At 37.7% G+C, this 26,514-nt stretch overlaps 1 protein-coding gene across 1 annotated transcript in view; it reads left to right on the top strand.

Annotated features, from left to right (window-relative positions):
- Window positions 1–219: 219 nt before the first annotated feature.
- myo15ab (myosin XVAb) overlaps window positions 220–26,514 on the top strand; it is a 56,093-nt gene continuing 29,798 nt past the window's right edge. The window contains exons 1-26 of the mRNA XM_065254923.1: window positions 220–4,383; window positions 4,471–5,764; window positions 5,966–6,591; window positions 8,828–8,910; window positions 8,994–9,057; window positions 9,142–9,251; window positions 9,415–9,489; window positions 9,611–9,701; window positions 10,923–10,928; window positions 11,409–11,512; window positions 11,800–11,863; window positions 11,941–12,054; window positions 13,798–13,959; window positions 14,251–14,364; window positions 16,347–16,405; window positions 16,515–16,638; window positions 16,745–16,840; window positions 16,962–17,093; window positions 19,194–19,319; window positions 20,294–20,371; window positions 22,358–22,512; window positions 22,641–22,686; window positions 22,773–22,897; window positions 24,532–24,649; window positions 24,753–24,928; window positions 25,692–25,776. Coding sequence (XP_065110995.1) covers window positions 220–4,383; window positions 4,471–5,764; window positions 5,966–6,591; window positions 8,828–8,910; window positions 8,994–9,057; window positions 9,142–9,251; window positions 9,415–9,489; window positions 9,611–9,701; window positions 10,923–10,928; window positions 11,409–11,512; window positions 11,800–11,863; window positions 11,941–12,054; window positions 13,798–13,959; window positions 14,251–14,364; window positions 16,347–16,405; window positions 16,515–16,638; window positions 16,745–16,840; window positions 16,962–17,093; window positions 19,194–19,319; window positions 20,294–20,371; window positions 22,358–22,512; window positions 22,641–22,686; window positions 22,773–22,897; window positions 24,532–24,649; window positions 24,753–24,928; window positions 25,692–25,776 — 8,391 coding nt within the window. The remainder of the gene's footprint in view (window positions 4,384–4,470; window positions 5,765–5,965; window positions 6,592–8,827; window positions 8,911–8,993; window positions 9,058–9,141; window positions 9,252–9,414; window positions 9,490–9,610; window positions 9,702–10,922; window positions 10,929–11,408; window positions 11,513–11,799; window positions 11,864–11,940; window positions 12,055–13,797; window positions 13,960–14,250; window positions 14,365–16,346; window positions 16,406–16,514; window positions 16,639–16,744; window positions 16,841–16,961; window positions 17,094–19,193; window positions 19,320–20,293; window positions 20,372–22,357; window positions 22,513–22,640; window positions 22,687–22,772; window positions 22,898–24,531; window positions 24,650–24,752; window positions 24,929–25,691; window positions 25,777–26,514) is intronic.

The following is a 26,514-nucleotide window of genomic DNA, read 5'->3' as shown; positions in this document are numbered from 1 at the left end:
TAAATATAGAACAGAGACTAATAATATTGTTTTTTAGTGAAAAAAGCAACACCACTGTGTAACATTTCAGTCTTTAATTTGCATTACCTGTTGGCAGTGTTTATGAATAATTTCCTTTGCATTTTGTGATGTTTTTTGTCATAAAGAACCTGTTTACCTAAATGGTCATTTATGTTTTGGCAGAGACAACGCTGACTAGCATGGTTTTAGAAGGATAAAATGCCAGCCAAAAAAGGTGATTTAAAATCAGCAGCCAAGAAGGCAGGAAAACCGGAGCCAGAAAAGAGCAAACCAAAGGAAGAAGAAAAGAAGGGGAAAGATGACAAGAAAAGTGGAAAGGATGACAAGAAAAGTGGAAAGGATGACAAGAAAAGTGGAAAGGATGACAAGAAAGCTGGGAAAGATGATAAGAAGGGAGGAAAGGATGAAAAGAAGAAAGGAAAAGAAGAACCACCCAAGAGTAAAGGAAAAGATGATGGTAAGAAGGGTAAGGATAAAGGAAAGGGGAAGAAAGAAGTTATTGAATCTGAGGAGGATTCAGATGCTGAGTTGATTGAAGAAGACTTGAGCGATGAGGAGGATGAGGAGTCAGATGGAGACAGGAGAAAGCGAGGTGGTAAAAAAGATGCTAAAGGTAAAGCCGCAAAAGGAAAGTCCAAATCTAGACAGGCTGAGTCTGATGAGGATGAGGAGGATGAAGAGGAGGATGAAGAAGATGAGGATGAAGATAGTGAAGAGGAGGATAGAAAAGCCAAGAAGAAATCAAAGGATCCTCACAAATCTAAAAGTGAGGAGGATCCAAAGAAGAAGAAAGCTAAAAAGAATGAAGAGCCTCCACCTGAGCCACCACCTGAAGAGAAGAAGAAAAGAGGTCTGAAAAAGACCTCTAAACTTTTCATGCGATTCTCTTTATTTAAAAGGAAGAAGAACTCAAAGAAGCGACTTAAAAACACTTCCAGACTATTCCTTGGACTTGGCAGAAGAAAGAGTCGTTTAGTTAGGAAGAAAAGGAGGAAATCTCTTCTCAGAAATGCTCCAAGATTCATGATGCGATTTAAAAACAGCAGGAAGAAGAAAAAAGAAAAGGAAAAAAAAGATACAGGACCAAAACCAACCTATATGCTTCTTAGAATAGGGGGTAATTCTAAACCGGCAGAGAAGAAAACTGGATTTTTTAAAGGGCTTTTTGGAAAAAAGAATGCAGGAGATGGATCTGCTTTTAAGAACAGTGGGCGAATATTGGGTAGGATTGCAGGGGCAACAAATTGGCTCACCAAGAGGTTCCTCTCCACAAAAGCTCGTCAGAGTGCACATAGAAGAGATCATGATGGCTGGGGTCGATCAAACCACAAAAAATATCCATATTCGGCTGGCAGTCGCCAAACTAGCATTCGAGGACCTGCAGGGTATCAAAATTATGGATATGAACATGACACTGGAGGATATGATTTTGATAACCACAGCAGACTTGACAGGGATGCATTCCATAGGCAGTCAATCCAGACACACTCAAACAGGTATGGTGATCAATATGCCTCCATGTATGGACATTCTTCGTTTCCACACCAATATACTCAATATGAAGAACCAAATAACTATTATGACATAACATCTCATGATCATGGCTATTATGATATGGAGGATGGATACTATGACCCACGCATCATCATGCAGGAAGGAGGTGAATATTATAATGATGGCATAGACTACAGTGACCCGTATGCTGATTATGAGCAGATGGGCAGTTACCCAGAGGAAATGGGCTACTATAGTCAACAACTTCCAATGGATCCTTATTTTGATGATGGGATGGAGTACTATGATAATAGTCAGTATCCAATGGGGAACAGCTACAGTCTATATGGGAATGAAATTGATCCCCAGATCCAGTTTGGATATTATGATGACCTTCAAGATTTTAATGGTGACCCATATAAAATGGAGATAGCAGGCGATCCATATATAGATCAGTATGGGGATTATGAGGATCCTTATTTTCAGGATTATCAGGTAAATTACAGTGAATCAAATGTTGATCCATATTTACAGTCTTCTTACAATATGTATCAACCACACAGTTTTCCAATGCAAGATATAATGGTAGGGGAAGAAGGAATGTATGGTAATAAATATGGTGATATCTCTGTGGAGCATATGCCTGTTCATGGAGATATGGAGTTCAGAGTCCCAAGACCCCAGGTTAAGCTTTTTGGTAGGGAAAGGATTGATGTAGAGCTTCCTCCATTGCCTCCACAATATGATTTTGATGAAATGTCAGACATACAGTATGAAAACCAGGCCTACCTCCCTGGAACCTCCATGGATAGTGTTTTTCCACAAGGAGTTCATCCTCAGGAAATGCTTAATCCCGAAATGCTTCATCCCACAATGCCTCAAGTGCCCACACCAACAGCCATGCTTATTAAACAAGCAAATAATCCCCAAGGATTTGTTGGCCAACATATGTCTCATATGGCTCAACCTGGTGGGTTTCCACCATCCCCAACACCAAGCAGAAGGTCTGTAGCAGGGATGGCGTCCCCTCTGCATATGCCTATGGCACCCATGACACATATGGCACCCATGACACATATGGCACCCATGTCACAAATGGCACCCATGACACAAATGGCACCCATGACACCCATGGGAAGTTTTGGAGAACCAGTAATGGAAGTTAGACGTTCCCCTTTACCTGTACGTAGGCCGACCCCCCATGCTTCTCCACAGCTCTCAATGCATCCTGCTGGTGCACCTCCTTTAAGAAGAGCCCCATCTCCACAGCCCTCTGTGCGTGGAATTGGTCGCATGGAAGCACCTTTATCCCCCAGACTAACCAGAGGAATGTCACCTTCAGTAAGTCATGTTCAGCACCCTCCCTCTCCTCTTGGGCGCAAATTGAGTCCATCTGTTTCCCCAGTAGCTTCTAGAAGTTTTCAGCCTCAGTCTTCATTCAGAGAGTCTCTGCCTCCTTCTCCAGCAGTTCCTAGACGTTTGCAACCTCAAGCATCCTTTAGAGAGGCACCACCATCTCCCCAGCCTCTGCATGGCCGTATGCCCTCTCGAGCTCCATCTCTCCAAACCAGTCCACCAGCTTCACCTCATGCATCTTTTCGGAGAAAAAGCCCACCACAATCCCCTCGTGCCTCAATTAGAAGACCCAGTCCACCCTCCTCCCCTACACAAGTTCATCGCCCATTTGGTGCTAAGAAGTTTCAAGCTTCCCCATCACCTCCTAGACATATGAGTCCCCCATCTTCCCCTCAGATGGGTGTGCACCCCATGGCCAATGTTCAGCAGAGGAATCTTTATAGACCACAATCCCCATTAATGGCTCAGGCAGCATCACCTACTCCCTCCCGGAGAAGTTTTACTATGGACCCACAGTCCCGGCAACCACCAGTGGAACGTCGATCCCCCTCTCCTTCCCTCTCTCGCAGGTCCACTCGCCTAATGAAGGATTCCCCACCTTTTGGCTCTCCTGCAGGTCGACTGCGAGGAAGAGGGCGTCCTAACATCCCCATGGGAGCTGTTAAACCATATCGGGGCAGAGGTGGTCATTCAGGAGCTCCAACACAAAATGTGCCTCCATTTAGAGCATCCATAACTAGTAACAGGTCAATGATAGCACAGGACTTAACAGCCTCCCCACAACTTTCAGGTCAATACGCTGGAATGGGCGTAAGGGAACAGAGGCATTTCAGTCCTCCAGGAACACCTGGTACAATAAGACACCCACAGAGACCTATTGGCCGTGGCCGTCCACTCATGGCGAGACAGTCATTGAGGCGTGCACCTGGCATGATGCCACCTTCACCACAGCCTTCTCAAAAACACATGTCCCCTCCATCACCTCAGCCTTCCATTAGACATCTCTCCAGACCGGCGTCTCCTCATCCATCTATGAAGCATGGCTCCCCATTACCAATGCGTTCCATTTCCCCCAGGGCTCCACCCACCTCTGTTCATTCCAGCCCATTGCAAAACCCTCAGATATATGAAACTTCTTTGCCTTTTGGTGCAGAGCCAATTCTTGTTGAATTTGATGGTGTCCCACAGTCACCAATGCTTTCAAGTGCTCTCCAAAATCAAAGTGTTCGTAATGCCTCATATGCTTTACCAGTTCAACAGCCCATGTCACCATATGCTACTGAGTCCATTAACGTTCAACAGCTTCCTGGTCAACCATTTTCATCACTTTCTCCCCAAAGCCCTAATCGAATAAATGCTGCACATGACTCCCAACTGCGACCAGTAGCATCGCCATACTATCATGAGATGGCATCCCCACTTCTGTCGGATGCCTTACAAAATCCTCAGCTTCAAGAAGCTTCTTATGCATCACCACTGCACAGACCAGGCTCATCTTATGCTCCTGAAGTGGCACAGTTTGGTGAGATCCCTGAACAACCATCTTTCTCTGCTCCACATTTGAATGAAATAGAAGCATATGAACAACTTCCAGGTCAGCCAGTTTCACCTTTGCTGTCCAATGCTATTCACAATCCCCAACTTCGTGATGCAACATACAAATCATCCCTTCAGAGACCATATTCATCATACTCTCAGTTGGTGGCAGGCTATGATTATATTGAAGAGCCAGTTCCTGGTCCAATGCTTTCCAATGCTCTTCAAAATTCGGATGTCCGCAATGCTTCTTACCGGACACATTTACGTCGTAGGAGATCCAGTGTTCCTCCTGGCTATGGTCCAAGGAGATCTCCAGTTCTTTCAACAGCTTTGCAGAACCAAAACATTCGTAATGCATCATATCGGTCCCCTGTCCAGAGAATGGTCTCCCCTTATTCTCCTATTTCGGGCTACGGACAGGACCCTAGAACATCTCCTCTTCTGTCTCATGCCTTGGACAACCCTCAACTTCAAAGTGCTACTTACCAGATGCCTGATGGTACATTGGTTTATGGAAATCAGGGACTAAATACAAACTCTTCCCCAATGCTCGCTGATGCTATGGGAAATTCACAGCTACGGAATGCTTCATATAGGCTTTCTTCTGGGTCTATAATAGGCATGGACCCACGACAACAGCGGCCTTTGTCACCAAACCTCTCAAATGCTTTACAGAACCAAAACCTAAGAGATGCCTCTTATAGACTTCCAGATGGAACAATAATATACCCAGACTCTCATCTACAGCAACCTTTATCTCCAAACCTATCCAATGCCTTGCAGAATCCAAATCTGAGGAATGCAACTTACAGACTTCCAGATGGAACAATAATGTACAGAGACTCTCGTGCACAACAACCTGCATCTCCAGACTTGTCCAATGCCTTGCGGAATCCAAATCTGAGAAATGCAACTTATAGACTGCCAGATGGAACTATTATAACTGCAGGACATCGCCAAACTTCACCAAACCTATCACGTGCACTTCAGAATCAAAGCATTAGAAAGGCATCATATAGACTACCAGATGGCACAATAATACTGGCTGATCAACAACCAACATCACCAAATCTGGGCAGGGCCCTCCAAAACCCAAACCTTCGAAATGCAAATTACAGACTGCCAGATGGCACATTAATAACACCAGACTATGGGCAGTCCAAATCTACTTCACCAAACTTAGCAGATGCACTTCAGAACCAACAAATGAGAGGTGCCCGTTACCGTTTGCCTGATGGGTCAATTTTGAATGCACCAGGTTACAATGAAGTTAGGTCCCCTAATTTGTCAAGAGCTCTGCAGAATCAGGATATTCGCAATGCTACCTACAGGTTACCTGATGGTTCCATAATTAGTGCTGATGCAAGTTATAAACCCACAAACCCAACTTTGCTCTCTGCTCTAAAAAATGAGGGTATGAGAAATGTCTCATATAGACTTCCAGATGGATCAGTAATTTCAGAAGCTCTATACAAACCAAGTAGTCCAAGCATTTTAAATGCCTTGCAGAATGAAAATCTTCGCAATGCTACTTACCAGCTACCAGATGGATCAGTAATAGCACAAGCTCTATACAAACCAAGCAGTCCAAACATTGCAAATGCCTTGCAGAATGAACATCTTCGCCATGCTACTTACCGGCTACCAGATGGATCTATTATATCTGCATATCCTCAAAGAAGTCCAAACCTCTCACAAGCACTTCTAAATCAAAACCTTCGCAGTGCTAGATACCGATTACCTGATGGGTCAGTCCTTACTCAGGGATTTCATGTCCCCACTTCACCATATTTACAGGATGCTTTAAATAATCCTCATCTGAGGAATGCCTCTTACCAGCTACCTACATCCATCTCCACATATCTGACATCATCTGGACAGGTGGTTATTGGACCAGATGGCCGATATGCTGTCGTTCCACCACAGCGAAAAGTGCCAGTTGGGCCAGAAGACCACTGGGCTCAGAATTCCAGAGAGGGGCAAACGGCAGAGGATTTGTGGGCTTCAGAAAAGGTCTTGCCTCATGATACAGTACAGAACCTCATCAAATGGTCTATGTACCGGGATGAAAAAATGATGGAATTTCTTGCCCCGCCACCCACTGGTTATAAACCAGGGGAGTCTGAGCTGCAGTGGCTACCAGATCGTGAAGGGGAGCCAAAAGGCCGGTGGTATGACAAGGTAAATCACTTTAGACAATCTATTTAATGCTGTGTTAACTATTTGATACTGCAAGTGTTGATGTCAAAGAAATGTTTCACTCAAATGTAATGTTAAAGAAACAGTATGTAGGATTGTGGCCAAAACTGGTATTGCAATCAAAAAACTTGTGGCTAAAACTGGGCTGCAACTTCACTTTTTAAATGACTATATCCTGGCCGGACCGCTGTTGTCAGTGATAAAAGGATTTGAAATGAAAATGATTTCTTAATGTCTAGTGACATATCGGGGCCATTTTATGATTAATTGATATAATTTTTTTACATACTGTTCCTTTAAGTGGTAGTAACAGAAGTTACAATTTCAGTATATATGATATACTGTCATAAACCTTAACTGCATTTAAAGGGATAGTTTGGCCAAAAATTATATTAAACCCATGATTTACTCACCCTCAAGCCATCCTAGAAGGCTATGTCCATAATTTTTAGATAAACACATTTTAAGTTATTTTAGAAAATGTTGTAGATTTTTCAGTTTACAAAATGCAAGGATGGTGGATTTGAAGGATTGTGAAGGATAGATGCACATTTTTTGGACTTGAAGGAGGTGGACCTCGTATCTTTATATTTTAACAACTTAAAGTTCAAGGACATTTTCTAAAATAACTGAAAATGTGTTCTTTTGAAAAATTATGGACAAATGCATCTCAAACGTCTTGAAAGTGAGTAAATCATGGGTTTAATATCATTTTTGGCCGAGCTATACATTTAAAATTGGTGTTAGACTAAATAATTCATCATCATTGTCCTTGTGTTTCATTTTTGCGTAATACCTTGTATTTCTTAGTTGTCAGGATTTATTGATAAGCAGTAGGTTGTATTTCCCAGGGCTAAAAATGGAGTTGACATTGATGCAGTAGTCAGATACAACACCATCTGTTAGGTTTTCATTTATAACAAAAGGCCCAGCCAAGCTAACCTATCTTCATCAGGTTTTAGCTGTAGTCTGCAACTACTTCGGATGTCCGGTGAGATTTACAAGGCCGATTATAACTATTCTCAGGTTACATTGCAGACCAGTGATATACAGAGATGTATAAAGTACTAGCGACCCAGACTTGAGTAAAAGTACAAGTGCTCTATCAAAAAAGTGACTTGAGTAGAAGTTGAAGTGCTCTTTAAGCACAGCACTTAAGTGGAAGTACTAAAGTATTAAACATGCTTTGTACTTAAGTATTGCAAGTAGTTTATATTAAAATATACTACTCAAGTACTGAAAGTAAAAGTACAAGTATTGTGTAATGTAGTTATTAAAGAAAACAGTCAAAAGTTTGAATATAATATTGTTTATATTATTTCAAATGTTTAAGCTAAAGGACACTTACAATTCCAATTGGCTGTAGTAGCAGGAGTACAAGGACATGAATGTTCAGATAATTCAGATTAATTTAACTGATATGGCGATAGAGAATTCAGAATTAATTAAATATTAGTCGATAAAATGGTAATAGGTAAAGGTACAAGGTGTTTCATTGAATTTAGGTTTCCTTCTTTCGCGCACACTCGCCCTTTCTTGCGCATTCTCTCTCTCTCTGTCTTTCTCGCGCACTTTGGTTCTCTCTTCGCTTCACATTTGTCAACAACCCTGGCTCATATTTGTGAGTGAGAGGTTGGGAGGGGTCGCCCTTTACTATCTCCAATTGGTTCAGACCACCATGTGACCATGATTCGTAACATTTGAGAGTAACGAGTAACTATGCAGCACATAAAAAATGTATTGGAGTAAAAGTATTAAACTCAAAGAAAAAATGTACTGAAGTAAAAGTGGAAGTAGGAGAAAAAAATAATACTTCAGTAGAGTACAGATACTGTCTTTTAGTACTTAAGTACAGTAGTGAAGTAGTTCTACTTCGTTACTATACATCTCTGGTGATATATGCTTGACCAATTTTACCAGAGAACATATCCCAGTAATCAAAAACAGAGACTGTTAACCATAGAAAAGCCAAATTCAACAGGTGTTTGCTTTCATTTTTTTTTACGTTTTAAACGTATACATATCATCTATTCTTGGGCTATGGTTAGACGTCTATTAGATTTTCACTGATAGCTCAAATTTTGCCTTGTTTTAGCCAAAATTGCTTGCTGGGCATTCTTCAGTGTACTCTAATTGATAAATCTTTCAAATTCTTTGCACAACTTTTCTCAGTTTGCATAAACATTCTTCATGAACTCAAATGCCATTTTTCAAACAGATGTATTCTATACGGAGCTTGCCAACGGTAAGATACAGGGAGAAAAGGGAAGGCGATGGAGCTGAGGACATGACACAAATGGAGTGAGTTCACACATAGTAATGTATAAGTATGTATACGTTGATAATTAGTTTCTATATTATAACTCATCCTCCATCTCTATCAGAGAGCTGACTGAAACAGCAGTATTGATAAACCTGAAGATTCGCTTTGACCAAGGCCTTGTCTATGTGAGTCATACCCCATGAAGCCTTTGTATTTCTAAGACAGTTGCCAAAGACATCATAATCACGATTATTTTCTCATCTAAACAGACATACATCGGCAGTATTCTGGTATCAGTGAATCCATATCAGCTGTTTAACATCTATGGCACAGACATGGTTCTTCAGTATGAAGGTCATGGGTTAGGAGACAACCCACCGTGAGTTTGAAAACATCTTATACTTATCTTAAACTTACCATTGGATTTTGCAGCAGGGTGTAAATTTGGTTGATGATTTTGATTAGTTTTTATTGTTTTAAAAATTTGTATATGATCAGTGTTACCTCCAAAAAATGGTTGGGGTTGCTGTGTTTGTTTTCAGTCATCTATTTGCCATAGCAAACATAGCGCACACGACAATGATGGACGTCAAGCGAAACCAGTGCATCATTATCAGGTAAGATTAAAGTAATGGGTTTGTCATTTGTTGGTGCCAGGTGTCCTTGTTTCAGAACTGATAGTCTGAGGGATATATTATTGTGCATCTGTGTTTAATTACTAAAGTGTTTGTATTGCAGTGGGGAAAGTGGTTCTGGTAAGACGGAGGCAACCAAACTGGTTTTAAGGTACCTCACGGCTATTCACCATAACAGGAATGTTACACAGCAGGTATGCATATAAAATAATAAAAGGCCATGACACACACACACACACACATTTATTAATGGTCATGTTGATTTCAACCCTCCTGTTAGGTCAAATTGACCCCAAATAGTTTAATATATGCCAAATAACTTCAAATTTAAAATAACATAACTTTTTTATTTTTTTATATACATAAATTGTTTATTTAAAAGATTGTTTATAGTTAAAGCAACACTAGGTAGTTATCTTGTAAAAATGACTTACAGCTCCCCCATGTGGTTGAAAAACGCAACAGTGCCTGGTATCAGACACTCTTCTGCAGGCAGGGGGAGGGGCGGGGCTGTGTGCTCTACCCTCCACCGCCACTTTCAGAGTGTGCTTGTAGCAGCTAGGAGGTTGCTCAGGTTGCAGCAACAGTACAATTTGTCCAGTTAAAAGTTGTTCTATCACTGAAATAATTTTAGAGACATTATTTAAAGGTAAAAAAAACTACATAGTGTTGCTTTAATATATCGTTTATATTAACCCATTAAAATGCCTAAAAAATGCCTTACAAATGCCTAAAAAATGACACAAATTGTGCCTTCTGTGTTAATTGTATCTTAAAACGGTTTACATCATACAAATCACAAGTATTTCAGCTTTCCAAAGATATGTGACATGTTAAGCTTTTTGTTTTTGAGTTGTTATATTTAAGTTTTCTGTCAAAAATGCAGTGTCCCTACCACGGTACACTGGAATTTTAAGGTTACTGCTTTATAGAAATAAAAACGTATCTTTTGTGCCACATAAATTCAGTTTATATTTATTTAGTAAAATAATAAAAGTAGTAATGAAAATAATATATAACATACATTTTATTTGAGAACATATTAATAGTAAAAAACTCATTAGATCAGTTTTATGGGCACGTACTGTATGTACATTTATATACTTGGCAGACACTTTCATTCAAAGTGACTAAAAGTAACTTCAAGTCAATAAAAGTATCAAAGAAAAGTCAAAAAGTATGTTTATGGGGTTAAAAATACAATTAGAGTATTTTTTAGAGATGTCAAAGTAGGTTTGGGGTCAATTTGATCCTAAACATAATAGGAGGCTTAATTCTTCCTACTGTAGGTGATGGCTATGCTTAGGGTTAGGACTATTTTTAAAACATGTACTGTGTAGAAAATGTGATGTTACTACACTAATGTTTATCAATTAATCTGTATTTGTTTTTCTTTTATGGCTTCATCCATACAGATTGAGGTAAATGTGCATAATTTTATGTTTTTAAACTTAACAATGTTAACTCTTTCGCCGCCAACATTTTTCATGATTTCCACAAAAGTTTAATGCCTTCCAGAAAATGCTCATTTTTAAATATATAAACATATATGAAATAAAAGAACAGACCCTCTGCTTTCAAACAAAAAAATCAGTTTCATCCTACCTTCATGTGTTCTGTTTTTATCACCTTTCAAATATGTGTAGGTTTCATCAAAAACACAAAATTTTGAGCAAAAAGCAGAGTTAATTCCATTTTTGTGAAGGACTTTTGATAGAGATCAGATGCAGAGCGATTTTTAAAACATACACGGACATACAGCTGTTTGCCCTAGGGCAATACTTCCGGGTTTTATAAGTTGCGGTAGAGCGGATTGACGAGATAACTTGTCAATGGCAGGGAAAAAGGTTAACCTATGAAATGTGACTAAATAAATGTGGGTGTACATTTTTCCTCAATAGATTCTGGAGGCAACTCCTCTGTTGGAATCATTTGGGAACGCTAAGACGGTCCGAAATGACAACTCTAGCCGCTTTGGAAAGTTTGTGGAGATCTTTATGGAGGAGTAAGTATGAATTATTATTTTAAAAGTAGAAATCAGATATCTCTCCTGTTAAATTACATCACAGGCTACATTAATAACGTATCTGCATAAAGTCTCCCAAGCCTAAATTTGTTGCTTTAGAGGCAGCACAGTAAGGGAATTAGATCCTGACCCTATGTGAAAGTAGGGCAGTAAAGGTTGTTACTTAACCTTAAGGTCAAAGAGAGAAAGACAGATGAGAAGACAGATAGGGCCAGGGAAAGTTCATGCACATGACTAATCTGTGTGTGTTGTTTGTTGCGTGTCAGAGGGGTAATCAGTGGTGCCATAACCTCACAGTATCTACTGGAGAAGTCCAGGATCGTTTTTCAGGTCTGTATTTTCTCGTGCTCTTAAGTTATGAAAGTCTAATGAGGATGTGATGTTTGGGACTTTGTATGTGTGTGCAGGCCAAAGATGAGAGAAACTACCACATCTTTTATGAGATGTTGGCTGGACTTCCTGCGCACATGAAGCGAGCGTTCTACTTACAGGAAGCTGAAACCTACTTCTACCTGAACCAGGTAAAAACATACAGTAAAGGACATAGTGGCAAATAAGAAATAGTTATAAAGAAAAACATTGATAAACGTATATACAACTAAAATATCTCTTTCGCCGCCAGCGTTTAAAAAAATTGACAGCCAGCGGCAATTTTTTTTATGATTTTCACAAAAGTTTAATGCTTTCCAGAAAATGTTCTTCTTTAAATATTTAAGCATTCAATATACCAAATTAAAGAACAGACCCTCTGCTTTCAAACAAAAACACTTTCATCCTACCTTCATTAGTTCTCTTGTAATCAGCTCTCAAATATGGGAAGGTTTCTTCAAAAACACCAAATTATGAGCAAAAAGCTAAGATAATTCAATTTTTGTGAAGGACTTTTGATAGAGATCCCATTCAGAGCGATCTTTAAAACATACACGGACATGCATTTGCTTGCCCTAGGGCGATTCTTCCTAGTTTTAAAAGTTGTGGACCGCCTGCGGATTGCCACCTGGTGGATAATAGCGGTATAGCGGAAAGCCGGAAATACTCGTCATTCGCAGGGAAGCGTTGTCTCATGATTGACGAGATAACTCGTCAATGGTGGCGAAAGAGTTAACAAATTACCAAAACGGATAACTCTATTTTTACATTTTTTTGATTGGGCATTCCAATTAACTTTTTCCCCACCATTGAAAAAACATTTGCATAAAAAAGTGTTTCTGATGAGGTTTTATGTAAATCTGCAATACCGCGATTATGATGTCGCACTTAACACAATTTATAAAAAAGCTGAAGCAACTTTTTTTACTAACTCTGTGTGTGTTTTGATAATTATTCTGATCTCTAACAGAATTCCTTCACAAAAATGCTATTATTAAAGCTTTTTTCTTTTATTATTTTTAAAGAAAAATACCCATATTTAAGAGTTTATAAGCAGAGAAAAATATTTTTTCCCTGTTTTGTTTGTTTGTTTATGGTTTGTTTGAACGCAGATGGTCTGTTCTTTCATTTGATATATTTGTATGTTTATGTATTTTTAAAAGAAACATTTTGTGGAATGCATTTTGTGAAAATTACAAAAAATGCTGGCAGGCAACTTTTCAAAAAAAAGGCTGGTGGCAAACGATTTAATATCAATCAAACTGCAGTTGGTTTGTTTTGTTTTAAGTCTTCATAACTAACAAAAATACAGCTAAGTGACACAATAAAACAATAAAAACATGATAATATAATAATAAACATGTTTGGACAAAAATTTAAAAAAGTTATCTCGTTTTGGAATATCTCTTCAAATATCCATAATGTTCCTGTAGCTCAATTGGTAGAACATTGCATTATAAGCCAAAGGTCCTGTGTTCGATTTCCTAAATTGTCAAAATGTAAATTCGAAATGTATAATGATACATTATGTGGTGTGCACACTTTAAGGCAGTGGTGCCCGCACGAAGTCTGTAAGTTGCCCGCAAAAGAACATTCAATTAATAGCCTTAATTTGAATATTTAGTTATTTATTACATATTTTTATATTAGCTTGGCTTTTTTATGTATGTTAAAATTTTAAACAATAAAATAAAATCAAGTAAAACAAAAAAATTATTATATCGAAAAGTAGACTACATGTATATCAAAAAAGTAGCCCTCCAGATCGTTTTTTCCATTGTGGTAGCCCTTGCTCACAAAAAGGTTGGAGACCCCTGTTTTAAAGAATGCCTATGAAATATCTAGAGCATTATTTCTTCTGTACTTTGTCATTGTAATGTAAAAAAAATTTTTAGGGTGGTAACTGTACGATCTTCGGAAAGGATGATGGAGATGACTTTAGAAGATTACAGAGTGCCATGGACATTCTCAACTTCAGTGCTGAAGACCAGAGCAGCATCTTCAGAGTGCTGTCGTCCGTTCTGCACCTGGGAAATGTGTTTTTCCATAGAGTCGAGGTATTATGCACAAACTCACTCGAGTAAGAAGTGAAGAATACTATGGTATATATAGACAATTGATCTGTAAGTGGAGTAAGTACATTTAACATTATTAAAGAGGAGATGATGATCGAAAAGGACACCAGCTACTTTTTGTACTTGATGGTCGCAAATAAAAATGCATGCTTTTCTTACACTGCATTCTAGCTCATCCTGTGTGTCACTAAGCACCTTTTATTGATAAAATATTCAAATAAATCACAAATACTGTAAATGCACAACATTCAAATGTTTGGTGTTCTTTCTCAGTCAGAAGTTCAGGAGATGGCTGGTGTAGTCAGCACTCAGGAGATTCGTGTGGTGGCTGATCTGCTGCTGATTTCTCCCGAGGGTCTACAGAAAGCCATCACCTTCAAAGTGACGGTAGGTAAACACACATGCACACAATCAAAAACACACTTGAGATCTGGACAACAGCATGTGGTACTTTTGGTGTTTTATACATTTAAGAGAGTGGACAGGTAATGAAGGAGGAACCGAATTCATACCTTTGCTCAGGTGCAATGTAAATACAAAAAATTGACTCCAACATTATGTATTGCACAATTGGCTCAGAAAAAGCATTAAAGATAAAGAGACATTGTAATGACGTGTAATAAGGTTAACAGTTAATGAGTTCCAGTAACCTTATTTAATTATTATGAGTTCAGCGCTAATGGAAACCACCGTAATTCAATCATGGCCTGCTTAGGCCTTGAGTCATCTTAACACCTAATAGCTTACTCACTGCCAGGATACTTTAACATTACATCACACACAAAAGATCAAAGGTTAACAAGGTCAACAAATTTGGTGGTTTTTTAACCTCTCTTGCATTACATACGAAATGTCCTTTTTTCTTCCACAATACACATTTTGCCTGGCGGTGTCTGTCCGCTGTGTGCTCAAATCTCAAATTGCATAGTTTAACATTAAATAACATCATATTTGTCCCAAATCATTAACAATTAACATTGGCTGCTAGCGTATAATGTGTTTTGAAGTAGACGCTATCTGACTAAGCTTGCGCTATTTAATGTGCATTTCCGGTGTACGATACCTCAGAGTTGTCCTAGACACGACGCGGTGCTGAGCTGCGCGTCTGGTGTGCAATCCCCCTTTACACGTTTTGTCCAAGAATGTAATCTTTATAGATGAACAAGGGTGTAAGTGTCATTAACTTTGGTTAAAAACAGAGCTTATTTTTTGCGACAAGTCTATAGGGAAAATGAAAGGGCTTAGCAGTGCCCCGCTAACTTCCAGGGTTGGCCTACAAAAATATGTCATCACTGTGGCAATGACAATTTGCCGGTAACTGTGAAGACATAACAATTCAAATGTAAGGGTCCAAAAATGGGCTTAATTTTCATTATGCAAAATCTTTAAAAAAAAACTTTTTTAAATTTCTTATTAGATTCTATAGATTTTTGGGTGAAAGGTGACTTGGACAGGCTATTGGGGATTGATTCACCCAGACACTTTTACCCGTTTGAACATCCTGTAAATATTCGAATGTATACATGTTTGTGTCATGTTCAGCATCTTGCTTATTTAATAAGTAAAGCTCTGTTATCCAGAGGCTACAGGTTTGTGTTTACACCGGCGCTTGCGTGGATCGGCTGTCTCATGTAACGCTGTATCAGGTGCATGCGTTGTCTGTGGCTGTGCTCGCCATGTAGCATGTGTGTGTGTGTGTGTCTGTAAGAAATCGATGTTTATCCAAGTCACCATTTGGGTGACGATGACTTGTGATCATCTATCCAAATATTTATGTTACATATAATATACCGTAATGTGCAAAGTCTTGTGCCACCATGCCACCATTAGATTTGTTGTTTTTACAATGTTATAGTGACCATATATGTGACCCTGCACCACAAAAGGGTCATAAGGGTCATTTTTTAAAAATGGATATTTATACATCGTCTGAAGGTTGTATAAATAAGCTTTTCAGTAATAAATGGTTTGTTAGGATAGGACAATATTTGAAAATCTGTAATCTGAGGGTGCAATCTAGTAAATTACAGTAAAGTCCAAATGAAGTCTTTAGCAAAACATATTACTAATGATAAATACAATTTTTATTTATTTATGTTAGGAAATTCACAAAATATCTTTATGAAACATGAACTTTACTTAATATCCTAATGATTTTTGGTATAAACAAAAAATCGAATATTTTGACCCATACAATGTATTGTTGGCTATTGCTTTAAATATACCCGTGCTACTTTGTGGTCCAATGTCACATGTTCTCATTTTTTAATTCTAATCTAATGATTTTAGGTCTTCAGCTTTTACTGTATGTGGAATTTTATCTTTACACAGAATTTGGATGTGTCTGAGTAGCATTTTTTTTATCACAGGAGGCAATGAGAGAGAAGATATACACACCCCTCACAGTGGAAGGTGCTGTGGATGCCAGGTATACATTACTCAAAATAACAGTGATCTTACAGTAAACTAATAAAGTCTCCTCTTTTGAACAGATCATTTACAGATTAATATGTAAATATGTCTTTCTCCATTTATAGAGACGCAGTTGCCAAGATCCTTTATTCCTTGCTCTTTCACTGGCTGACAGAGCGTATCAATGGACGGGTTTACCCAAGAAACGAAGCACTGTCCATATCTTTGCTGGATATATACGGGTTTGAGGTATACACTACACCCTTGTCCAGACTTACAAATACAGGAGCTAGTTTTACATACAACACATTTGTTACCTGTAAAGGTAACCAAACACAAATTCTGTGTTTTCCAGAATTTGACTTTCAACAGCTTCGAGCAACTCTGCATCAACTATGCCAATGAAACGCTCCAGTTCTTTTTTACCAAAGTCATTTTCAAACAGGAACAGGTTAGAATTATAACACATTGATAGTGTTAATTCTTTGGAAAAATGTATCAAGAGAAGATAAATTTCCATCTGCTCCCTTCCATCCGAAATACACAAACTCTGATTCTCTGTATACCCATAGGAGGAGTACATTCGAGAGCAAATTAGCTGGAGAGAATTGACCTTCACTGACAACCAGGCATGCATAGACCTTATTGCTGCAAAGCCTCATGGGATCCTTCGCATCCTTGATGACCAGAGTGGCTTTCCACAGGTTACACAATTTTGGTGTTTCATGAAAACCTTTTTCTTATACAGTAGACCTGGTATTTTAACAACAAATGCTTATATGTGACCCGTGCTTGCAAAATGAGTCGGAATGCACACAGACTAATTTTAAGCTACTGTCAAAAGAAAGTATAAATACAGATTTTGGTCAAAATTGAAGTTTTCATAAAAATAAGTATATTAAGCCCTCTTCTAGTGATCTCAATAACCTAAATAGTCTTTAATCATCTAAAATGATCTTTGTGTCACGGTGGGTTAACACCGAAAAAGGAAAAACTTAAAGATGAACCCAAACGCAAGAGATGTGTAAAACTAAACTATGTATTTAATGAAACAGAACATAAACACCCACGTGGGGGTAAAACAGAGGATAAATACAATACTGTGATGAACACAAACTTGAACAGGAACAACGGGAACAGATAAGTACACACAGGAAACATGCACACTGACTTCGACAACGCACGCGCACACGACGAGAACGAGAGGGCATTATAAAGACACCACATCAATGGGGAACAGGTGAACATAATTAATTACGTAAGACATGAGTACATAAGGGAGCAGGGTAAAAGTGACGAGACACTGGGAACACGTGACACAGATACATAATGTGAAAAACACGTGTTCCCACACAGACCACAGAACATAGACCTGAACCTATACTAAGGTCTTGCAAGATCACGACAGCGACAAGACACTGGGAACATGTGGAAGCCACACACACAATGTGAATCCACATGTCCCCACACAGAACAAAATACTGTCATGGTCCTGTCAGATGCACTCAGACCTAAATCTAACACAGATGTCTGACAAGACCATGACACTTTGTTAGTATGTTTTATGAGAGGTGTACCTAAATGCTTAAGCTAATACAAAGATGCGTGTCCATTTACATGCGCGTCAGACGTTTTGGTTTGGGTTTAAAAACATGCAGGAATTAGAAAATAAAGTGCAGGACTTGCTTGATGTTTAAAGAGTTAAGAGGGACAAGACTCGAAAACAATCCTCCTCGCGCCGTCTGACAGATCAGCGTGCACACAGATAAATAAATGTTTTGACAAGAATTCACGCCGATCTAATCTGTTATGTCTTTCTGTAAATTAATGTTTGGTTAACTGTTGAGGGAAAAATCTGATGTGTAACATTATGTTAGATCCTTGTATCACAGTAGATCTTAAAGGGCCCATGTCACAGGACTTTTTTAAGATGTCAAATTAATCTTTGGTGTCCCCAGAGCACATATGTGAAGTTTTAGCTCAAAATACCATATAAATAATTTATTATAGCATGTTAAAATTGACACTTTGTTGGTGTGTGCAAAAATGTGCCGTTTTGGGTGTGTCCTTTAAAATGCACATGAGCAGATGAAGTGCAAACATTGATCACAACGATGGTTGTTTGTTGAAATTGAAACTCAATTGTTCTGTGAATTATTTTCTCTCTGCAATAAATTGCAGTGCTGTGGTTGGATTAAGGGGTTGTATTATTATAATAAGAGCTCCTTATGACATCATAAGGAGAGCCAAATTTCAACGACCTATTTTTTCATGTGCTTGTAGAGAATGGTTTACCAAAACTAAGTTACTGGGTTGATCTTTTTCAAATTTTCTAGGATGATAGCAGCACTAGGGACCCAATCATAGCACTTAAACATGGAAAAAGTCAGATTTTCATGTCATGGCCCCTTTAAAGCTGTCTGACTTAATGTCAATCAAACAATAAAAGAATGAAAAAAATTGTCCTATAGATATTGTTTTTGACTGTGTGTGTGCTAAATCTATTAGTTTTAGGAGTGATTTTAAGGCATGGATGCGGTGATTGTGTTTTGAACCTTTAAAAATCTTTAACTCGATTTTTTTCAAAATTGACATTGCTGACTTCAACTTCAAACAGGTGTAGCTCTCTCCTTTTTTGTAAGATTCCAACAAATCACACATCGTTTTAAAGTTTTTAACTCATTTTTAAAAAATTGCCCTTTCCGACTTAGTTTGCCAGCAGAGGTCATATATATATGTATATATATATATATATATATATATTTACATTTGACATGCTTTTATGAATATTTTTTTGTTGGCAGGCCACTGACCACACCTTCCTTCAGAAGTGCCACTATCACCATGGAGAAAACCCCCTCTATTCAAGGCCAAAAATGCCACTTCCAGAATTCACTGTGAATCACTATGCTGGTCGTGTCACTTACCAGGTACTGGGAATTACATAACGTGCAGGCAATATGTGACCCTGAACAACAAAACCAGTCATGAGTTGCATGGGTATATTTGCAGGAGTAGCCAGCAATACACTGTTTAGGTGAAAATGATACATTTTTAATGCCAAAAATCATTAGGATATTAAGTAAAGATCATATTCCCTGAAGATATTTTGTAAAGTTCTCACTTTAAATATATCAAAACCGTATTTATCATTATTAATATGTGTTGCTAAGGACTTCATAGTTGTATCTCAGCCAAATATTGTCCTAACAAACCATACATCGATGGGAAGCTCAAGCTTATATTATTCATATGGTTTTGTGATCCAGGGTCAAATTTGTTTATTTTTGTATAATGCAAAATGTCAAAAAGTAGTTCTGCACTAATCCATGTATTAAATAAACTAAACCATTTGAGCAGTATCGGCTCGTGACTGCTCATCCAATGGGCGCTAATTCAAAATAAGAATAAATTCATGTGTGTTGCTTGCATTTTAAAAATATGTGTTTGTAGCGTCATGTGAACCATGTGCATCACGTGTTTTGTCAAAATAAGTGACTGCTGCACATGCGTCAAAACCGTTTATGATAAAAGAGACGCTGACGTTCACAAAATACACGCAAGACACTCCCTTAACACTAAATTCTGATTACGCATGAGATTATGTGAGTATCTGCCAAACGCAAGCGTCTCTTTTATCATAAACCCTTTAGATGCATCTCCAGCAGGCACTTATTAGGACAAGACACGTGATACACACAGGATCTCTCGATGCGCAGAACACATATTTTGAAAAAAGGAACCACACACATGACGAGCTATATACATGTTATGACGAACTTCGCATCGAGCGCCCTCGAAAAAAGAAGTCACCGGCCGCCACTGCGTTTGAGTAGTAAAAATCTTACAAGCTAGCTAGAAGACAAGAAAGTGAGACACTAACGGTGGGGTGTTCTTGTTGCAGGTGCAGAAATTCCTGGATAAGAATTACGATCAAGTCCGACAGGAAGTACTAGATCTGTTTATGCAGAGCCAGAACCGAGTGAGTCTATCTCTATCCCTGCATGCATCTGTATGTGTGTTTGTGTGCATGTGTGTTTATACTAAAAAACATGTTTATGGTAAGAACTGTAAATCTACATTCAATAGTACTGCATGCTCTTGTTGTCTTAGATAGAAATATGAATAAACATAGAAAATAGGTCACTTTTACCTCTTAGATAAAGATGCCAGTAATTTTTATGTAATCTCTGACTGAGTTATAGAAGAGATCTTTACATAATCTCAGATTGTGCTCAGGATTGCCAAAATTGCAGCCGGTTGTTATCCCAGAATTTAGCCCCGACAGTGTGATCAGGACCTGACAAGAAGCGGAGGATCTAGTATCACAGTGGTTTCCAACCAGGGGGCCGGGGCCCACAGGGGGGCCTCAGCAGATTTCCAAGGGGGCCTCAAGATAATTTAAACTTATTAAAAATTGGACAAAACAAGTATTAAAAGTAGCTAAAACAAGCAAAAACAAGATGTTTCTTTTTTTGGCCATTTTATTAGTGAATATACATCTGTCTATTCATTCCAAATTCTATTTAATTTTACGTGCAAAAAATTGAATATATATATATTCAATAAATATTGGTGTGGGCAACTATGGGCCCTTAAAGTGAAAAAGGTTGGGAACCATTGTTGTATCACACTGAAGGCTCTTATTTTGTGATACCAACTGGCTGCCTTTACATTATGCCCCTTATTACATGGCTATTTACCTCATAAGTAAGGTAAGAAACATTCAATATTGATGTGAAATATTTTATTTGCTCATTTTTAATGAATACAGACCTTCCATGAGGTAAACCTGTTTACTTTTGGTTTTAAGATAAGACAAGACGTTTAAATGTCATGAACACGCTATTTGGTTTAATCATTTTTAAATATAATTTTATGATGTTATTAAAAGACATATTTATGTTACATTTTTGTGTAATATTAAACTGTACCTGGGTCAATGACGTGACGTTAATTATTTTGTGTCCATATGGTTTATTTAAATGTAAAAGGGTTAAAATTTCAAAATAAAATTGCAGATTACTTGCATACATTCTTTTTGTTGAGGATCAAGTCTAAAATTTCTGGTTTTATTTCATTTTGACAGAATATTTAGGGGATAATTGCAAAAATTTTCAAAAAATGTCAATTGGTCTAACTTGTATTTTTTAAATGAAAATGAAAATATAAAAATATTTATAATTATATATTTATATATGTGGAATATAATATAATCATCTAGTTTAGTGTTTTTTTACATACATTTTACATCATTTGTCAAAGATTATTTAGAAAACAGAGTCCGGACAAATATTACAAAAACGCATAAAATTTACATTTAGAAATACTAATAAATTTTATATATATATATATATATATATATATATATATATATATATATATATATATATATATATATATATATATATATATATATATATATATATATATTTATATATTTATTATTATTATTATTATTATTTATTTTTTTTTATTTATTTTTTTTGATGATTACGCTTACATGCCATCAAGGTGAATAAAATATTTAATATTTCTCATTCTTTGGCGCAATTGGCAGTTACATCATTTTACATTTTTAGGTCCATTCAGTCTTAACTTTCATAAAAATGGTGCAAATGTAATTTCTTTTGCATAAAATCAACATAAATACATTATGTGCATTGAAATATACCCGATGCATGCTTTTAAAACAAGTGTTTTTAAAGATTTTTGAATGTCTCATGTTGCCAAACCTTTTTTGTCACTGACCCACCTGTCAAAATTATTTGCAGCATTTGGGTTACCGTGTGTTATAAGTTTTTTAGCTGTTGTTATCTTTAAATAACAAACCTGCAAATGTTGCAACTGGCCAATCAGAATCAAGCATTCCAACGAGCCGTGTAATAAGTCGCAATAAAATTGTCCTTTAGATTTGCATTATATGGATTATGACTGTAAACGTATTAATTGTGAATGTATTTTCTAGATGGTGTCTAATCTCTTCATAAAGCATGCTGAGATGCTGAACAAACAGAAAGGGGCAATGAACAGGAGCAGCACAATAACTCGAAGATATCAGCCATCAACTGTGTCTGCCAAGTTTCAACAATCGCTACAAGAGCTCTTGGACAAGATGGAGAGGTTTTACGCAGGCACACACGCACTTTCTGTCCTCTGCAGCTAAACTTTCTTTGAACCTTTCTGCGATTTTAGATTACCATTAAGACGCTGATTTAAATACAGTTTTCTGTTCATCTCTTTTCATTCAGGTGCAACCCATTTTTTGTGCGATGCATGAAGCCAAATAATAACAAGGTACAGTCATACATCAGTTCTTAGGTTTACATGCATTCCAGTCAAATTTCAGTATATAAAGTACATTGATAGGTATCCATGTTCAGGAACCCGGTATATTCGATCCCGAATTGGTTGCTACCCAGCTCAGATATTCAGGAATCCTGGACACAATCCGCATCAGGAAGGAGGGCTATCCAATCAGAATGCCTTTTCATAAATTCTTAAAGAGGTAATCTGTTCAACAGCTGGTGCTTATTACATATGGGTAAAGTGCATTTGGATACAGTGAGATGTGTATAGGGCAGTCTAGTATGTGACCCTATCTGTGGAGCCAGGATGAAGTCTTATGATCTAATGATGATTTAATGTGCATCAAAGTTTCGTTTTATTGATTTCAATCTTTGATATGACTTTACTCGTCAATTTTCAAGAGACAGTCCACTTTTTTTGAAAATATGCTCATTTTCCGTCTCCCCTAGAGTTAAACATTTGATTTTTACCGTTTTGGAATCAATTAGCCGATCTCTGGGTCTGGCGTTACCACTTTTAGCATAGCTTAGCATAATCCATTGAATCTGATTAGACCATTAGCATCGCGCTAAAAAATAACCAAATTCTGGCGTGATAATCAAGGACTTTTTTTCCGTAACATGGCTGCAGGAGTCGCAATCATATTACGCAGTGCCCGAAAATAGTCCCATGCCAGTGAAAGTTACTTAAGCCGCCTTTCCACTGCACAGGACATACGGAAATGACAGTCGGAGTTCTCCCCCTAGTGGCAGTCGTAATGAAGTTTCGGTTTAATCGTTTATGGGAGAGAAGCTCATTTCAGCGCAAGAGGCTTCATTCTAATATGTTTACCATGGTGGAATAAATAAATGAACGCAAATGAATGAAACAATAAACAGCTATGCATATATGACAAAGATTGACAATATTTTTTGGAGAGAACATATAAAGACACGATTAAAATAATAACGTACACGAATTAAATTAATATTGTATTACTTATCAGTAATCAAAAGTGTTTTTTTAAGAATTCAAGTGCTACTAATAAAGTTAAACCAAAAGGATTAATCATTTTCACCTCACACACAGTTTGTGATTGGAATACAATGAAAAACATAACTTCCGGTCGGCATATCAAATGCGGTTTAGTCGCACAAGTTCAAATTTTTTAACGGATCCAACGCTCAAAACGGATCCGATATTTCCGCAGATGGTCGGCACCTCACGCAACCCCTTTGCGACTCTCCATAGGAAATGAATGACTTCCGGCTTATCGGCCGTCCTTTGTCGTGTGCAGTGGAAAGGCGGCTTAAGGGGATTATTTCGGCTGCTGCGTAATATCATTGCACCTCCTGCAACCATGTTACAGCAGCAAAGTCCTCGATTATTACGCCAGATTGAGAGTATAGTTGCTAGCCATATCAGCCTAGAATATCGCTAATTTTTATTTTCCATCAGTCTTAGTACACGATGTAACTACAGAAGAGTCAAGTTTTAAATAGGAAAAATATCGAAACTCTTTGGTTATTTTTTAGGCGCAATGCTAATGGTCTAATCAGATTCAATGGATTATGCTACTGTAAGCTATGCTAAAAGTGGTACCGCCAGACCCAGAGATCAGCTGAATGGATTCCAAAACAATAAAAATCAAATGTTTAACTCTAGGGGAGCTGGAAAATGATTAAAGATATAAAGGTTATATTTTCACACAATGTTCTTTACATTATGTAAGATGATTTTATGCAGTAAAATCATAAAGTACATCATATATACAGGGTTACAGATATTTAGATATGAATTGGATGGTAGAATGAATTTGAAGCATTGAAGCACTGAGAAATCTGTGGTTCGCAGGTACAAAGCCCTACTGGGATTGAAGAATCCACCGCCTCCAGATGGGGATAACTGTGTGTTTATGCTAATGAAGCTGTGCCCAGTCAACAAAGGGGATTATCAGGTGGGCGTGTCAAAAGTAAGTATAGTTATAAACTTCCCATTGTAATATAAGGAATATGGTAAAACATTTGACTGTTTCATTCAGTGTCTTTCTTTAAATGTTGTTTTTACTCTCCAAGCTTTTCCTAAAGGAGAATGTGTATCAGTTATTGGAGAGTAAACATGATCGGATGATGCATGTGGCTGCGCTCACCCTTCAGCGCTTCGTACGGATGATTTTTACACGCAGAAAATTTCTCAAGTTTCGTCAGGACATGACATACCTGCAGGCCCGCTGCAAGGGCTACCTGATCAGGTGAGCAGTTAATATTTACATGCATCTTTTTTACAAAGCGACGTACAATGCATTTATAATATATACAGTACTGTTCAAAAGTCTTAAAGCCACCATGCCAGATTTAGATTTGTTGTTTTTGCAATGTTATAGCGATCATATATAATTGTTTCTCAGTCTCTTTATTAGAATACAACCAGAAAATACAGGAAATGTGTATACTGTATTAAAACTGTATAAAAATGTAAGCTGATGTGTCAAGTTTTTAGGGTAAACTCCCCTTCCACTTGAGCAATAGCAGGAAACTGCAGGATCTCTTAAACCTAAATAAAATTCCTAATTTCTAATTTTAAAGAAAGTCTTTTTACCTCATTCTGGTCAAAAACGCTCAAGTGTTTAGTGCCAAGAGAGGTCACACTAAACACTGACGATGCCTAAAGAAGACATTTAGTCCTGAAAATTATTTTTTTTACATATTTCCTGTATTTTCTGTTTGTATCTTAATAAAATAGATTGAAAAATAAATGGATGGACATTAAAACTTCTAAAACCACAAGTCTGGTGGTGGTGGCCTAAGACTTTTGCACAGTACTGTGTATATACATATGGATGGTGGGGATTTGGTTGAGCTGGTTAACGAAACATAGCTGATAAAGACTTGTCTTAGGTTGCTATGACCTGGTTTTCCAGCAGGAAAAATGTTTCTTACATGTTTCAAAAACTCTGTGGTGCCAAAAAAAAAACTGTATATCATTGAAACTGCAAGATCTTTATTGCTTTACAGACGGCGAGTTTTGCAAATGCGTCTTACCATGATCAAGTTACGCTCCCCGGTCCGAGTCATTGTCAATCGCAAAAGATACATCAGGGTAAGTTACCTAATTTGTGAGTCCAAGGATTAAATTTACATCTTATTTCCATAAAGACCATCACAATCTACCACGAGCAGTGCAAATTGGCGCAAAATGTTTTAGGATCACCTTGCTAACATTGATAACTTTTTATCAGTAGTGTATAAAGACTAAGGTACATAATGAACTATTGTGTTTATTACCTTAGAATGTGCCGGTTTTTTTTAATCTACATACATCATAGAGCATGGGTCACCAAACTAAGGCCCGCGGGCCGAATCAGGCCCGTCACCCCCCTTTGACCGGCCCCCTAGCCCCTCTACCCCCCACTATTTGAACCGGCCCTATGAGGCAATTTTATGTTTGTAATTGTTCTTTGGAAAGTAATCATATGTTCGCATCTGGTATTTGTTGATTTTTTAAAGTTAAAAAATGATATTTAGTTATAAAATTAAATAGATTTGCCACATTTTCGTCACCCGACATACTTGTGATCAAGCAGTAACAGACAACGCACGTGCAGATAACTGTCACAGAACTGGCAGTGTTCAGGACAGCAAAATGGCTAGCATTAAACAAAAAGTTGATAAGATAGAGTTTTAAAAGAACAGTGGACGAACGATAATTTTTTTGTTCAGTGTAAGGACCGTGCAGTTTGTATTATATGTAAAGAAAGTGTTGCAGTTTTCAAAGAATATAATCTGTGTCGTCATCACGAAACCCGCCACAAAGAGTATGCTAGCTAGCGAGGGCAAG

The sequence above is a fragment of the Paramisgurnus dabryanus genome, chromosome 4 (assembly GCF_030506205.2).
Source record: "Paramisgurnus dabryanus chromosome 4, PD_genome_1.1, whole genome shotgun sequence".
Classification (NCBI taxonomy): domain Eukaryota; kingdom Metazoa; phylum Chordata; class Actinopteri; order Cypriniformes; family Cobitidae; genus Paramisgurnus; species Paramisgurnus dabryanus.
The sequence above is the reverse complement of the archived record's forward strand: the minus strand, read 5'-3'. Positions and strand labels throughout refer to the sequence as shown.